The following is a 16,386-nucleotide window of genomic DNA, read 5'->3' on the forward strand; positions in this document are numbered from 1 at the left end:
TTTTTTAAGTGGGTGGAAGAGTAGATGGAAGTAGAAAGTTCAGTGAGCGTCTCTGACTTTGAACAAAGGAAAGATAAAAAAGACTCACAATGAGATAAATAAGTCAGCATACTCCAGTTCCAGGGTTGAGCTAGAGGGACAGAGAGATGACTACAGATAGTTGGTGAGAGGAGGGTCAGCCTGCCTGTGTGATTTGGAGGGGCTGGCTGGGAGAAGGAGGTACAGTCAGCCTTCTGCTTCTGGGTTTCCAGCCTAGCAGCTTAAATGTAACTGTGGTCCTGTCAGTCTGCAAACTAGTAAGACCATGATGAATCTGATATACTTTGATCATTTCAGTTCAGAAATGTGAAGTCCTTTCTACATATTGGTAATGTCCAATTATAGTGGTTCACTGTCTGTGGAAACCAAGTGGTAGGTTATATGCATGGCTTGCAGAATCCACATAGCATTGTTTTTAAACTTAATTCCTTATTTTTTTAAAATAAACTTTGTTTTAGTACAGTTTGAGATTTACAGAAAAATTGAGAGGATAGTACAGAGGGTTACTGTATGCCCCGGATTGGCCTATTATTAACATCTTACATTGGTATATAGTACATGTGTTACAATCAATGAACTAATATTGATACATTATTATTAACTGAAGTCCATAGTTTAGATTTCCTTAGGTTTCACTTAATGGCCTTTTTCTGTTCTAGGATCCCATAACTTTGAGGAGTAGTCAGGAGGTATTTTGTAGGATGCACCACTACTGGAATTTGTCCAATGTTTTTCTCATAAGACTTGCGTTTATGGGTTTTTAGGAGGAAGATCACAGAGGTAGAGTGCCATTTTCATCACATCATGTCAAGCTCCCTTGATTTTGACCTTGATCAGCAAGCTGTGGCAGTGTTTGTCAGTGTTTGTTTTCCCCTCTCCCTTTCTGTAGGAAAGTTCTTCCTTCCCCTCTCTCCTTTGGAAGGAAGTCTATATTCAGCGCATATCTAAGGAGTGAGAGTTACACTCCACATCCTTGAGGGTGGAATATCTGCATAAATTATTTGGAATTCTTCTGCACAGGTTTGTCTCTTCTTCCCATTTATTAATTTATTCAATCATTTTTATATCAGTATAGGCTCATGGATATTTATTTTATAACTTTGGGTTATAATCCAATTCAACTTTATTACTTTTGCCCAACCTATTCTAGCTTTGGCTATTAAGAGCTCTTTTAGTTGGCTCCTGTGTTTCTTTTACATACCCCCATCAATGTGTGTGTTTGGGGAGGGCGGGGTTTGTTCATTTTGAGCTCTTTCCTTTCTCGCACCACAAGAAGCTCCAGGCTCATCTTGTATATTTCCTACCCCAGTCCTAGAATCAGCCATTTCTCTCAGGATCTGTGGTTTCTTTTATTGGAGAATGGTGTTAGAAACCAAGATCTGGGTGAAGGTGTGCTCGTTGCTACTAGAGTGTTGTTTGTTTTAGGCCCTCTTAGATGACAGAGCAAAGAAATATATGTGTATATATCAATACTAACCTTCGTATATACACGTATAGGTAAATATTTCTATATGTACCATTTGTATCTATATTAAGCTAAACATACTGATGTCTCAGACTCTAATCTGTTACCACATGACTCATCCTAGTCTCCTCTCCTTGCTTATTTGTAAATTCACACTCCAACAGTGAGACTCTAATCCTAGCTCCTGTTACCAGTCATCTGTTTACTTAATTGTTCAATTCCAGTGTATGTAAAATATATAGCAGTATCAGAATTTTTAACCCTAGAATACAGTGTTTATGTTTAGTTTCTTTTGCCTTTAGTCGTACAGGCTCCACTTATTTTTAAAATTACTTAGGTCAGTGCCCTTTCCACCCGCTCCCCTTCACTGAAGTTATTTCACACATTTGTAATTTAGTAGACTGTCTTGTCACAGTCTGCTCCTCTTCCTGGGTTCCCCTGACCTCCTAAATGACTTTTTAAACTTGCATACTTTAAGGTTCAGTATTTGTGTTATAAAGTTCTGTAGGTTTTGAAAAGCGTATAATGGCATGGAAACATGAATGAACATATTTTTCTTATGCTTGTTTGCCATCTGTACATCTTTGGTAAGGAGGTCAGATCTTTTGCCCATTTATTTAATTGGATTGGTTGTTCTGTTATTGTTGAGTTTTAAGAGTTTTTAAAATATATTTTGAATACAAGTCATTTATCAGATATGTTTTGCAAATATTTTCTCCCAGTCTACGTGACCCGATTCTTCATTCTCTTACCTGTGCCTTTCTCAGAGCAAATGTTTCTCATTTTAATAAAGTTATCAATTTTTCTTTCATGGTTCATGTCATCAGCAAATAGAGGCAATTTTACATCTTCCTTTCCAATTCTGATACCTTTAATTTTATTTTTTTCTTGCATGATTGCTCTACCTAAGTCTTCTGGTACTGTGCTGAGTAGGAGTGGTGAGAATAAGCATCCTTGTTTTGTTCCTGATCTTAGAGGAAAAGCTTTCTGCCTTTTACCATTGAGTATGGGCTTGTCTTACACAGCCTTTATTATGTTGAGATATGTTTCTTCCCTGCCTAATTTATTAAGAGTTTCTATCATGAACGGATGTTGAATTTTATCAAATGCTTTTTCTGTGTCTTTTGAGATGATCTTACAACTTTCAAAATGTACCTTAGACTTAAACATAAACTATAACTCTATAAAATTTCTAGACGATAACAAAGGACATTATTCCCTTCCTCCCTTCCTCTCTCATGGCTTCTTTTGCTTCTTCATTTTCAAACCACTTGTTATGGCTGCTGTAGCCCCAATTTAGCTCAAGCATCCACCACCACTTGGTTCAATCTCAAGTGCCAAATTCTCAAGAGAAGACTTGCCTATGTATAAAACCATATCGTCTTTGAACAGAGATAATTTTACTTCTTCATTTCTTATTTGGATGCTTTTTTTCCTTTTTCTTGTCTAATTGCTCTGGCTAGGACTTTTATATATGTATGTCTGTTGATCAGTTGATTTATTGTGTTGTTCAAGTCCTTTGTTTCTGTAGTTATCTTCTGTTTGGTTGTTCTATCCATTATTGAGTATGATATATTAAAGTCTCCAACTATTGTTATAGAACTGTCTATTCCTCCCTTCAATTCTCTCAATATCTGGTTCATATATTTTGATGATCTGTGATCAGGTACATAAATGTTTATAATTGTTGTATTGTCTTGCTGTACTGAACCTTTTACTGATATATAATGTCCTTCTTTGTCTCTTGTAACCTTTTTGATTTGACGTCTGTTTTGTGTGATATTAGTATAGCCACTTCTCCTTTTGGTTACTGTTTGCATGGAATATCTTTTTTCATCCTTTCACTTTCAACCTATTTTGTCATTGGACATAAAGTAAAGCACTTGTAAACAGCATATAGTTGGATTATGGGTTTTTTAATCCATTTTTCCAATCTCTGTTTTTTGATTGCAGAATTTAATCTATTTACACCTCTGAGATCAGAAGCAGCAATTGACGGTCAGAAGACAGATCCCCAGTGTTTGGAGGACAGGGTCCTCAGTGCCCACCCTGTCTCCCACAGGCTGCTCCAGGAACATGTTTACAGCTGCCTGCTGTGGGCATGGGGAGTGAGGGGTGGGTAGCTACTGTCTGTCTAAACTGAAATTAACTACAATTTACAGTTCAAACCTTCCCCTCAAAGTTGCAAACCTTCAGTAGACTTCAGAGTTCCAAAATAGTTATGTCAGGCAAGATTCTGCCAGTATAATTTTTGTCTGGGTTGAGAGAAGTCTTCCTAATGCTTCCTACTGCACCACCTTCCCAGAATCATGTACTCTTATATTTTAAAAGTTTTTACTTAGTTTAATTCTGAAGTTAATTGACATTGCTGTCCTCCTTCAGCACAATACAGGGACTTTCCAGTACTCTTTCCTGCAATTAATGCATGTTTTGATGGATCCATGTAAATCGCACTTGCATCCCAGTTGTTCCTGCTGGGTTCAGTTTCCTTCTTGATGACATAAGTGGTAAACTTAGTCTTTTTTTCCCCTGAAACATCTTTATTTCACTTTTGCTCTTGAATGATAAATTGTCAAAGTAGAAAACTCTAAGCTGAGGTATTTCCTTCCAGCACTTTGAAGGTATCATTTTGTTGTCTTCCAGCATAATCTTTTCATTATCTTCTAGTATCTTTCATCATCAGTGAGATGTCTGGTGTCATTCCTTAGTTTTAGTGTCTGCTGTTAAACTCAACAACCAGTAACATTTATTAAGGTCACTTTGATAACACTATGCATGCATTAATTCATTTAATCCTTACAAAAATCTTATGAGTCATAAATATTATTTTTCCTCATGTTCCAAAGGAAGAATCTCAGGCTAAGAGAGTACAGATCTTCTCCAGGGACAAATAGGGCACAGTTAGAATTCAATTCCATATCTTTCAAAATTCAAAGACTACTTTGGACCACTACATTATACTATCTCTCAAATGCCACAGAGCAGTCAGACAGGGTGGGGAAAGGGAAATGTCCCTTGGAAACAAGGTGCAGTTTCCCATCCCATGCTCACCAAGCAGCATCTCCTTAATCTTCACCAAGATCATCAACACTGAGAAACTTTTTGCCGAATTTGAGGCCCTGTAGGTAATTAAGCACTGATCACAGAGGCCTCCCTCTTGGATATATAAACTCACAATCTGTAAAGGGAGGGAATGAAGAGATGTCACCTCCCACACCTTCCCCTGTTGGAATAAGAAGGGAACTGTATGTCTCCATTAGGGTTTAATGCAGTGTTTTCCTAACAGAATCTACTGACTGAATATTTTCCCCTCTGTGTTACATGTGGAACTCATTCTTATCGGAGGCCTGATTGTTCCCAGTAATTACTTTCAGAAAAATGTCAGAGAAAATTGGCAATTTGGTGACACTACTGAGAGGACTTAGCTCTACTCCAACAGGATGGGGGATTAAGATTGAAACTCCAGAAACTGAGTTTCCAGATAAAAAATTTTTAATTGCACTTGGATATATCTAGAATTCAATCGCATTGTTGTAGTTTTGCCTCTCAAAGTGGTTCCCCAGGCAGCTGTGCCATGGGAATGCTACTTATCACCAGTAAACTCAGAAAAAGGTGGCAACTCGTCTCAACGTCTCACTGTCACAGGCAGTCAGGTACACTTTGAAGTCTGTCTTTGGGATCTTTGCCTCCTCTTACCCAAAGAACAAACAATGCAGTTGTAGCTACAACAGGTGAGAGCAAAATTCATAAACCTGGGAAATTCACTGTAGCACTCTTTTTTTTGTATTCCAAAGTCACTCTCCCTGTAACTACCTTAGGACTCCCTCTACTCCTTCCCAGTTAACGTGTACTTCTGAGTTCTGAGAAGGTCTGGCAGCACTCCTGTTCCATCCTTTAACCAGTGCTTTTCTAGTTGTTTGGTTCCTAAGTATTACTGTATGTTTGGAGGAGCCAACTACTAAATAATTGATACTAAGATCACATAAAAGCCCTTCTTAAGAGTATGAAAACGAAAATGGTATGTATGATTCTTATTTTTGTATTATTCTACTTTGTTCTCTATATGTGGACTTTGAGGTCTGGTTATCCAATAAAGGATTAATTTTACCCAAAGAAAGGGCTGACATTTGTCCTCAGCTTCCAGGAGGTGATTTCTAAGCTCTTGGAATGTCCTGCCTGACAAAAGTGTCTTTGCTCATCTGGAGGCACATTGGGTCACACTAGATCGTCTACGCTGAGTATGTGGTTTGGGGTGGGGGCTTTGGTCTCCACAGGACCTGCTCGACCTCCAGAGGCTGGAAACTAAGGTCAGCCACTCAGCAAGCAGCTAAGTCTAGGTGCACAAACCCCATTAAAATCCCTGGACACCAAGGCTCAGGTGAGCTCCCCAGGTTGGCGGTACTCCACGCCTGTTGTCAGACATCGTCCTGGGTGAAGGTAGCACGTTCCAAGACTCTACTGGGGGGAACTTCGGGAAACTCCTTGCATGGAACTCTCCTAGGCTCTGCCCACGTGCCTCTTCCATGGCTGATTTTAATCCCTATCCTTATGCTGTAATAAGCCATACTATGAGTATAACAGCTTTCAGTGAATTCTGTGGGTCCTTGTAGTGAACTGTCAAACCTGAAGGTGAGCTTGGGAACCCCTAAATTTGCAATTGGTGGCAGAAGTGGGAGTGGTCTTGGGGGAACTCCTGAACTTTGTACTGGTATATCTGTTTTCAGATCCCAGCCTCACTGTTTTTCATTTTTCTTATCTGCAAAATAGGGGTAACTCTGTTTACAACGTTACTGTGGTAGCTAAATAAAGTGACATATATAAAGCATCTAGTATAGTGCCTTGCCTATAGCAGGTTCTTAATAAAGGATCTTCCCTAAAGGTGCTGATCATTTGATTTTTAATGAAGAATACTACAGTATCATTTGGAAGAATATTTGTACAGAATACCTACAGTGATGATTTTTTTGCTTGTTTTTCTCTGTTTGCTCATTATCTCTTTACTTTGTATTATGGAAGATGAGGGTTAAATTTTCTTCTACCTTTTCTCATCACACACTTCCTATTCTCCCACCTTCCTAGCATACATATGCCATAATTTTATGCATTATTATGACCATATGAATAGTACTCACTGTTGAGCAGTGCAATCTTTTATGATTGCCGTTTGTTTCTGGCACAACTTTTTGGTTTTCCTGGAGTTAATATTTGTCTTTTTTTTTTTTTGTCTGTTCTATGTTCTTGAGCTAAATCAACTCTTGAACTCTCTGCCATCATCTGTTTCTCCTTTCAGACTTTCAGATGGGTTGAATTTTCTATCAGGTTCATCTTTTTAAAGGAGTCTCTCCAGGGGCACTTTCTGACCCACCTACATTGGACACACAGCTGTCCTACTGGGGTTTCTTTTAGCTTTCTCCTGTGTGGGGTATCTTTTTCCTGGTTTTTCAGGTCTCTTTTTAATTTACTCCCTCATTCAGGTGAAGCATCCTCCAGTAGATTCCTGAGAAAGGGTATGTGGGAGGTGCAATTTATTGAGACTTTGAATTTCTAAAAATATTTTTATTCTCCCTACACATGTGATTGATAGTTTTGCTGGATATAGAATTCTAGGTTGGAAATTATTTTCCCCGTGCAATTGGAGCCCTGTCTTTAAGCTTTCAGTGTAGCTGTTGAGAACTCTGAAGGCCTTCTGATTCTTAATCCTTTGTACAGGACCATTTTTCCTTGTTAGATTTTCCTTTGCCTCCATTGTTTTCCTTCCATGAAATTTCACTGAGATGGGCCTCAGACAGTATGTCTATTTTCATCCATTATGGACCCCTTCAATCTGGAAACTCGTGGCCTTCACTTCTCAAAATTTTTCCAGAATTATTTCATTGAGGTACCTCCATCCTGTTTCTTCTCCTTTCTTTCAGGAACTCCTATTATTTAAAAATTGGGTCTCTTGGGCTAGTCCTTAAGTTTTCTTTTATATTTCTCTCCTATTTTCTACCTTTCTTTTTTACTCTATATTCTAGGAAATGTTTAAAATTTTACTTCTTAACTTTCTCAAGAATCTTTCATTTCCATTTCTATAATTTTAAAATCTAAAGTCTTTTTCATTCTTTGAGTGTTTCTTTTTATAGTGTAACTTTTTAAAATGAATACAGTAATCTCTCATTTCTCTGAGGATAATTGTTTTAGTTTAGTTGTTTGGATTTTTATTTTGTTTTGTCATTTCCTCCCTACTCTAGGCTCTGTTTACTCTGTTACTCTTTTCTTTTTGTTTATTTTCTCTCTCTTCCATGTTAAAAGTTTTCCTCAGATGATCGTCAGTTGTCTGCTCATATTTAAGTGCGAGACTAAAAAGCATACTGAGAATCCTAAGTGTGTAGACTGGGCTTGACTTTATCTTAGAGAAATCTACCTGGGCCATTTCCTTAGGGAACCCAAGAAGTCTTCATGGCCACCAAGGGTCAGGAAGCAGGGAGTAGGACTGTTCTGATCTCTCATTTTCAGTGTGACAGCCCTGTTCTCCGCTGTACCTGCTGTCCCATAGTCCATAGATTTTCTATTTTATTGTCTTCCTAGAATAAACCTCTTGTCTTCTGTTGGGGGGTGGGGTGGGTGGGATGGGTAGGTGCTCAGCTATGTGTATGTCCAGGGGGTCAGAAACTTGGATTCTAACAATTTCTTAGTCAGAATGTAAACCAATCTTTGGGCTCTTTTTTTGGCGGCGGGGGGAGTTGGGGCCTCTTCTGCCCCACTTCCAGGGGTGACTGGCGCTACCAGTTTGGGGCCTTTGGGGAATTCTGAAGCATAAATTGGGTTGAATCTTGGATTTTTCTGTTTGCTAGATTAGGATTCAGCTCTTGGGTCTGCTAAGCCAGTTATTGCTTATCTGTCATCTTTTAAGCTTCTAAAAGTTTGATACTGTTTTCTCCTCTCCTGACCTCTTTGTTTTTATAGGTTATATATCTTTTAGAAATACCTTTACAGTCATTTTAGTGAGATTTTAAGAAGAAATGAAGCAAATGCCTGTGTTTAATCTGACATCTTTAATAGAACCTTATTAAACATTTAAAATAATAAAAGACCTATTTGTCATCATTCTGTTTAATGAAATTTTCCAAGTGTGAAAGACGTGGAAGTAATGAGAACAGGGCCCTTTGTACCACAGTTTGATTGTTCTAGGTGGTGGGAGCCTGTAGAACTGGCCCATCTGGTCAGCAAGACCACACACACATCCTCAGCAGCCTGGCATCGTCTAGTCAGGCCATACCGTATTGCGCTTGTGGGTATTTTTGAGACCATCTGTGACCTTTTGAGTTTATTTGTAATTCTGCATAGATTTCCTCTTCCCTTACTGTTGGATTTGAGGAATTTTTGAAGCAGGGTGACCTCATGTCTCAGCATACTTAACCTCAAATTTTGTGATTTGGGGTTTCATTCCTCTGTTTATGCAGCTCCAACTTTCAGCTTTATTTTTGTGCCAATCATACTAAAATTTGCCCTTTTAGCTTCTGCCTTTTGTGTGGAATATTTTGACTTTTTCTGAGCTATTATTCAACGCGATTATTCTCACATTGTCTTGAGAGGGGGATATGTGTGGATGCAGTTTTGTCTTAGGGGTTTTATAGCTCAGCGTTAATTTGAGAGTAACCTACGGTTATAGACTGAAGGTTTATGTCCCTTCAAAATTCCTCTGTTGAAGTCTTAACCACCCCACCCCACCCCCCCAACCAGTATGGCCATGTTTGGGATGGGGTCTCTAAGGCAGCAGTGAAGGTTAAATGAGGTCATAAGGTGAGGCCCTGATCTGATGGGGTTGGTGCCCTTATAAGTAAAGACACCAGAGCGCCCCCACCCGCATCCTCTGCTTGTGCACGTACTGAAGATGGCACGCAAAGCCAAAGTGAGAAGGGGGCTGTCTGCTGGAACCTTCACTTTAGACTTCTAGCATCGAGAACTGTGAGAAAATTAACTTTTGTGGTTTAAGACACCCAGTCTATGGTATTTTGTTATGCAGCCAGGCAAACTAATACACCAGCCTTCTGTCACATTTACTTGGTCTTCTAGTTTGTTTTTTTAGACATTGGCAGTCTGAGTTGTCAGTTGTCAGATATTAGCTTATAGTTGTCATATCCATGCAACTAATTTCTTCTGTTTTAAGCCAGGGTAGAGTTCTGTAGTTAGGAGAGCAGATCTTCAAGCTGCATTAGGAGTTAGGAAATCAGTGCAGTGGGTTGCAGCTGGCAGTTTTTTTAATGAAATACATTGCCTATAGTTTTGTGAAAGTTGTGTTTCCAGAGTATATGTATGTGAATGTGTGTACTAGATCAAGATATAAAATACGTTTCTTACTTTAGGTTGTGGCAAAGAAAAAAGATTTTAAATCTATTGCTGTACTCCAAGCTAATCTTTTAGTTCCTCTTGGAATATCCATGGCAAGTGATTCTCGTCAGAGTTTGAGGGAAAAGGAAGACCAGAATTGTGGACAATGAGGGTTCAGAGTTCAGACCTAGAGCTCTGAACCCAAAAAGGGAAAGACACAGGGAAGAGGAGAACGTGGTATCTGTTTAACTCGGCAAGCGAAGCGGGGAACCCCCAGGAGGACTCTTCTTAGCGGGGCCAAACTCCTGGGGGCTGGCTGTGATTTATCACCTTTCTCTGCACTCCCAGAGCGCACTCACTGCACACACCATGTTATATTATAACTAGTTTTTAATTGTCTGTGACTAGGCCAAGTCCATAGTTGGCACTCCATAGATGTTAGTAGGAGGGAGGAATAAAAGGTAGGCATTGTTATCGGCCTTGTTTTACTGTCATCCGAGTTAATGACATGTTTAATCCTGCACTGGTTGGGAAGTCGGCCCACTTCCAGTCACGTGTGAACGTTGTGCCCTCTATCATGAGTGCACTGTGAACAGAGGCCACACTATTCAATGGAGCCAATAGCAACAAAATTCCATCCTGTCTCTCAAGATGTCGGGAGAACAGGTGGAAATGTTTTCATTGTATGGACTTCTAGCTTTGTTAAGAGAGGTAAGGAGGAAGAGGTTATAATACGTCAGGAATAGTCATGAAACCAGCAGTCTTGGCAGGATAGGGGGTGGGGGACGGGGGAAGTGGCTACGGAAGCAAGTATAATGTGCTCTTGTTGGGCGAGTTCAGGGTGCAGTGAAGGCCTGTGGCAGGGGACTGTCACGGTCGTCTAAAGGGATTCAGGAGGACTTCCCAGAGCAAAGGACATTTATGAAGAGATTTGAGGCTTAAGTAGGTGTTAATCAGACAGAGGTAACAACATAGGAGTCACCAGAGGGGGCGGGTAGCTCATGAGCAGCCTCCAGTTGGAGATGTGACATTTAGGCGGCATGTCCTAGGTAGTGGCGCTCTATTCTGCTGTAGGCATAGCCGTCTCATGCAGCCTGCAGAAGCTGGAAGCAGCCCAGACTGGAATCAGACAGTCAGTCAGCCGGCAGACTGTGGCCGACTTCTAGAAGTGAGGGCCTGCCTTAGGGCAGTGCCAGGATGTGGCCATGGAAGTACAGCTAAGGAAGAATTGATAAGGCCTGACCATGTTTGGGGTGTAAGCGGCCAGGGAAAGGAGGGGCACCTTTGACTCTAGTTTTGAGGTTCAGCACCCGGGGATGACAGTGATTACTTTCCTAGTGGTAGAGAACATTTGAGAGCAGTCAGTCTTGAGAGGGAAAATGATGGGGAATGTGGATTTTACATCTTGAGTTGTAGAATTCATAGAGCTCTTAGGGCAACTTTTCAAGGAATGGTCTTATTAGAAGAAAATTTCTCATGATTCATAGGTAGACTAAACTTTCCCATTTATGTGGCATTTTTTCCCTTAGAAAGCTCCTAGCTGTTGGGTAAAAAATTAGATGTTATTTAAATTCAGCATATTTTAATATTCTAAATCCAGGAACCTATATATTTTCAATATTTTTCTCAGCTAGGACATGAAATTGTTACTTATCTTGGTTCATAATCAGGCTTTTTAAAAAAACGGTGGCATAACAAAGATTTGTCCATGTATAAATCAAATATCAACATATTATACATTTACACGATTGAATGCCAAGTGGTTGCTTTGAATTAAAAGCCTTCACAATTCAATTTGTAGTTCCTTCAGAGCCTCCTCAACTTACTTTCTCTTTTCTTCATTCGTGGTCATTATTCTACAGTGACTTTTGAGAAGCAGTTTTCTTAAAAGAGTACAAATTGGATTATTCCCCTTTATTGAATTGAAATTCTTAACAAGGCTTTCCGTTAATGAGATATTGTATTCATGTTAGGCTAAAAGGGCTAGTTTGAGTCATTAAGTTAGCATTTCAGAATTAGAAAGTCATCGATTAAAGCTTCACTAATAACTCAAGCAAAATTTAGTAATAAAAGGATTCCACTAGGTGCTGCTACCACAAGCATGAAAATTCATACCAGGGAAAAACTGGCAACAAGAGAAATCTGAATTAGCTTGACCGTTAACACATGATAATGCCAAAAAACTTCATTAATCTTCTTCCAGTGATACCGCTCAAGATAAACACATCCTTGACTTTCAGTTCTAGGATGTATTCTTTATTCAGCGACTGGGTCTTCCAGGTCCAGCATGGAAGTGGTCCTAAGGGAAAAGAAACTCTCCTTTGTGTATAGAACATTCTGCTTTGATACGGAACCATGTCTGGAGCGCAAAAGATTTTTCTTTAACATGATAGGGAGAAAATATCAGGCTCATTTTTGATTTTTTGATACTTACTTGACATTTTTTATGGGTGTTTTCAGTTCTGACCTGACTACTTTTTTTCTTGCCAGTTTAAGATTGGCAGAGAATGGTGGACGTGGATTGATTACAGCCGCTTCCAGGAGCTCATCCAGGAATATGAAGACAGTGGTGGATCCAAAACTTTCAGTGCCAAGGATTACATGGCCAGAACTCCTCACTGGGCGTTATTTGGTGCCGACGAAAGAGGCTTTGATCCCAAGGACACAAGATATCAGAGAAAGAACAAATCAAAGGATATTTCTGGATGTTGAGGTTATCTGAATTTAGGATACCGAAGGACACAAACTGATTGCCTCAGAAGGTTCTCAGACTCCACTGTGATTTTTCCAAGGACAAATTACACAAATTATATTTCACATAGAGAAGGGTGAAAGGGGACGCAAGTCACATCCTGAGGCTCGGGAGGCAGCCAGCCGCGCTTTGAGTGCCTGGGACTCAGCCTCACCGTCTCTTTCCAGAACTCAGTCCCTTTTCTGAGTTTACTTCTGAAAGAAAATCATTTTGAGGGGGAAGTACACAATCTTTATTAGTTCTGAATTATAATTAGGAAGACTGCCTAGAATGCCAACCATGGGAGTGTTGTGCAGAGTGTATTTCTGTTCCTCTTCCCCCGTCATGGGCTGTTGGCCTTTGTCAGTTGTACTACCCTGAGGTCAGTGTATCTGCTCCCTCTAAGATCTCCATCCCTTTCTTACATCTTAAGATAACACTTCCTGAAAGTAATTTGTCACAGTTCTCAATTATTTTAAATACCACATAGATTTCTTTAAATATTCATTTAGCACCAACTCTTTAGAAACTGATTTGGATCTAAAACTGTACTAGATCTCATTCCGTTCCCATACAGATTGCCATAGAAAGTAGTATGTGAGCTGGATTAGAGTAAAATCTCTCTTCTTCTGTAAGAGGAATTGTCATATGATGTCACTGAATAATTAGTCTCACAAATTAGCCTCACAAATTAGTGAAACAATGAGTACAATTTGTTTTTGGTTTGAAAAGTCAGTGTTTAAGCCTCTCATCACTACACATATAGCAGGTTTCCATCTTCTTTCACTCTTGCAGCCCTAGCTACTTTCTGCAATCTGTTCTTTAAGTTTCAGGTTTTTTCCTAGTTGAAAACATCACTAAATACTCAGTAGTTTTTAAAAAGTATTATAGTTATTTAAAAAATTTCTTTATCCTAAAATTTTAATAAAATATCTTTTGTGAAGACTTGGACCACACATTTTCTTTTGAGCGCTTATTTTAAAGATGCTTCTAGTCCCGTGGTTCTAAGCCCTGTCAGACCCATCTCTTCCTTATATTCCTCCTCTATTCTCTGCTGAAGTAAAGTTCATGATAATATAATCTACTTACTCATTTAGTTGAAAACTGGGCACTGTATTTATTTCTAAGTGATAGAGTCTCTCTGTGCCATAGGATGAAATCAGATGTTCTTGAAGTCACCACATCTTCAAGCATGTGTTCAGTCTCCTGTTCTGTTGACCCCTGAGACAGACAAGAGATGGGAGTGATCCAGACCAGTGAGGCAGGAGCTCACTGAAGCTCAGATGTGTTAATGGTCGTTGAGTAGAGACGGAAAATCTCTATTCAAACCTTAAATTAGGGCAGAGTATTAAAAAGCAAGAGCTCATGCTAAGGAGCGCACAGATGGGCTCCTGTTTGTGACAGCTAACTGGGCACACAGCTGTAGGAAGACCCCTCTGGGGCTGCCGTAAGGAGCAGGGCAGGCGGCAGTGCATGCTGGGCTTTGGACCGTCACTCAACCTCTTTTTCAGCCGGGCAACTCTGCTTTTATTTTTTATGCATTGAGGTTCTGCTCAAGATTTAATTTGAACGAAGATATTCTGTTGCTTCAAAGAAAAAAAAACATAGCAAACCTCTCACCACCAGAATGAGCCCTCCTGACTCCATTAACTTTAGGCACATAAATGAGCAGTTTTTCTCCCTCTGCCACCCAGGAAGTGTTTGCTTTATATTTAAAAAAAAATAACATGGCGTATTAATCCCAGTTCACAGTCACAACAGAAAATTTTAAATGCCTAGGGGAAAAAAATACAGTGGAATCTGGATGAAAAAAATTAAATGTTTGCTGAGCAGTATTAAAATAGAAGAGATGGGGAAGATTGAATATTCTTAGAAGGTGAGCTATTTGAAAAATAGCATTCTAGATGTCCAGTGGAAGTTATTGTTGGAGTTTGAGCAAGCGATTCTAAAATTCTGCTGAAAAACTAGCCAGGTAAGAATAGTTAAAAGATTCTAGAAAAATAATTATTCAAGGAAAATTGCTTTACAAGATATTAAAGGATGTTGTCTAAAATAATTCAAACAACATGAAACGAGATCAGCTTCCAAAATGACAGTGAGAACCTCAGTGAACTCACTCTCCCTCTAAAACAGTGAAAATATGGGCAAAACAACTAAAATCAAAGAATTTTAGAATTCCGACAGTTTAACCAAAGTTTTGCCGTGAGCTGAAAATCATCTGTTAAGAGAAACTACTGAACCTCAATAAAATTAACAGTTTACTTCTCATCAGAAAGCATGGAGGCCAAGAGACGGTGGAATGGTATCTTAAAAGAGGTGGAAGAAGAGACTTTCAACCAAAAATTCTATGCCTAGCTTAATCTTCCTTCAGAATTAAAGAAGAAATTAAGACATTTTCAGATAAGCGAAGTAAAAGAATTCATCACCAGCAGACCTGCCTTCGAGGAGGAGTCCTCAGGCCTTAATGAAAGTACGTTAGGCACTAACTTGAAACCACGTGAAGAAATAAACAGCACTGGTGAAAGTAACTACGTAAGTTTTACAGAAGACAATATAAATGTACTTTTGTTTGTAACTCTCCTATCTGTTTTATAAGATAGCTGCGTAAAGCAGTATTTATAAAACTGTGTTGATGGACTTAGAATGTATAAAGATGTAATTTGTATGACAGTAATAACATGAAAGAAGTGTGAGGAGAACAGAGGTATATTGGAGCAAGTCTTGACTACCCACTGTTGAAATTAAGTGGGTATGTTTCCAAAGCAGATTGTTTTAAGATGCTAATTGTAATCCCAAGAGCAGCCACTAAGAATAAATTTTAAAAGTTATAGTAAAAAAAATACGATTCTGCTCACAGTTTCAATGTGTGGATTTCCCCCCCCACACCAAACAGTTCTCCGACACCAGCTGGGCGTCCTGCAGTTCAGCTTAATTCTGACACTGTCTACCTGGAGATAGCATCAGATCCCACAGGTTAAGTGCTCTGCCCCCCAACTTCAGATGCCAGTCACAAGTCCAGGTTGTCACCTGTGCTTCTGACCAACCAGCTATAGATTGGAGGTTCCCGTGGGTTTGATTAATGTGCTAGAGCGGCTCACAGAACTCAGAGAAACATTTTACTTACTAGATTATTGGTTTATTATAGAAGGGTATAACTCAGGAACAGCCAGATGGAAGAGATACACAGGGCAAGGTACGTGGGAAGGAAGATAGGGCTTCCATGCCTTTTGCAAGCACGCCACTCTCCCAGATCATGTGTTCACCAATCTGGAAGCTCTCCAAACCCAGTCCTTTTGGGTTTTTATAGAGGCTTCATTACATAGGCACGATTGATTAAATCATTGGCCATTGGTGATTGACCTTAATCTCCAGCCCCTCTCCCCTCTCCAGAGGTCCAGGGGTGGTTCTGAAAGTTCCCAACCCTCTAATCACTTGGTTGGTGGCCCTGGCAACGAGTCCCCTTCCTTAGGTTACCTAAGGGCTTTCCAAAAGTCGCCTCATTAACATAACAAAAGACACCTGTTTTCTTGTTGTTGTTGTCATCGCTTAGGAAATTCCAAGGGTTTTAGGAGCTCTATGCCAGGAACTGGGAGAGAATAAGTATATTTAATAATTTAATATTTATATTTAAATAATGTATATTTCCTACTATGAATCACAATATCACAAAGAAACGAGAATTTAAAAGGTACACTAGATAATATCTATTTAGAAGACAGTAACAGTAACAAAACAAAGATCTAAGACATTCAAAAAACAAATAGCAAAAATGTCAGGCACAAATCTTGCCTTATTGGGTAAGTATATTATGTAAGTAGATTAAATACCCCAATCAAAAGAG

At 39.4% G+C, this 16,386-nt stretch overlaps 1 protein-coding gene across 4 annotated transcripts in view; it reads left to right on the forward strand.

The window, feature by feature from the left end:
• LOC133103452 (S-adenosyl-L-methionine-dependent tRNA 4-demethylwyosine synthase TYW1) overlaps positions 1-16,386 on the forward strand; it is a 216,153-nt gene that overhangs the window by 149,657 nt on the left and 50,110 nt on the right. For 2 of the 4 annotated variants that reach the window (XM_061208850.1, XM_061208853.1), the window contains one exon: positions 12,305-16,250. The exons of the other annotated variants lie outside the window; for them this stretch is intronic. In XM_061208850.1, coding sequence (XP_061064833.1) covers positions 12,305-12,526 — 222 coding nt within the window. In that variant the 3' untranslated portion in view covers positions 12,527-16,250. Of the gene's footprint in view, positions 1-12,304; positions 16,251-16,386 lie in introns of those variants that run through there. 4 annotated transcript variants of the gene reach the window in all.

Source organism: Eubalaena glacialis, chromosome 13, assembly GCF_028564815.1.
Source record: "Eubalaena glacialis isolate mEubGla1 chromosome 13, mEubGla1.1.hap2.+ XY, whole genome shotgun sequence".
NCBI classification, from domain to species: domain Eukaryota; kingdom Metazoa; phylum Chordata; class Mammalia; order Artiodactyla; family Balaenidae; genus Eubalaena; species Eubalaena glacialis.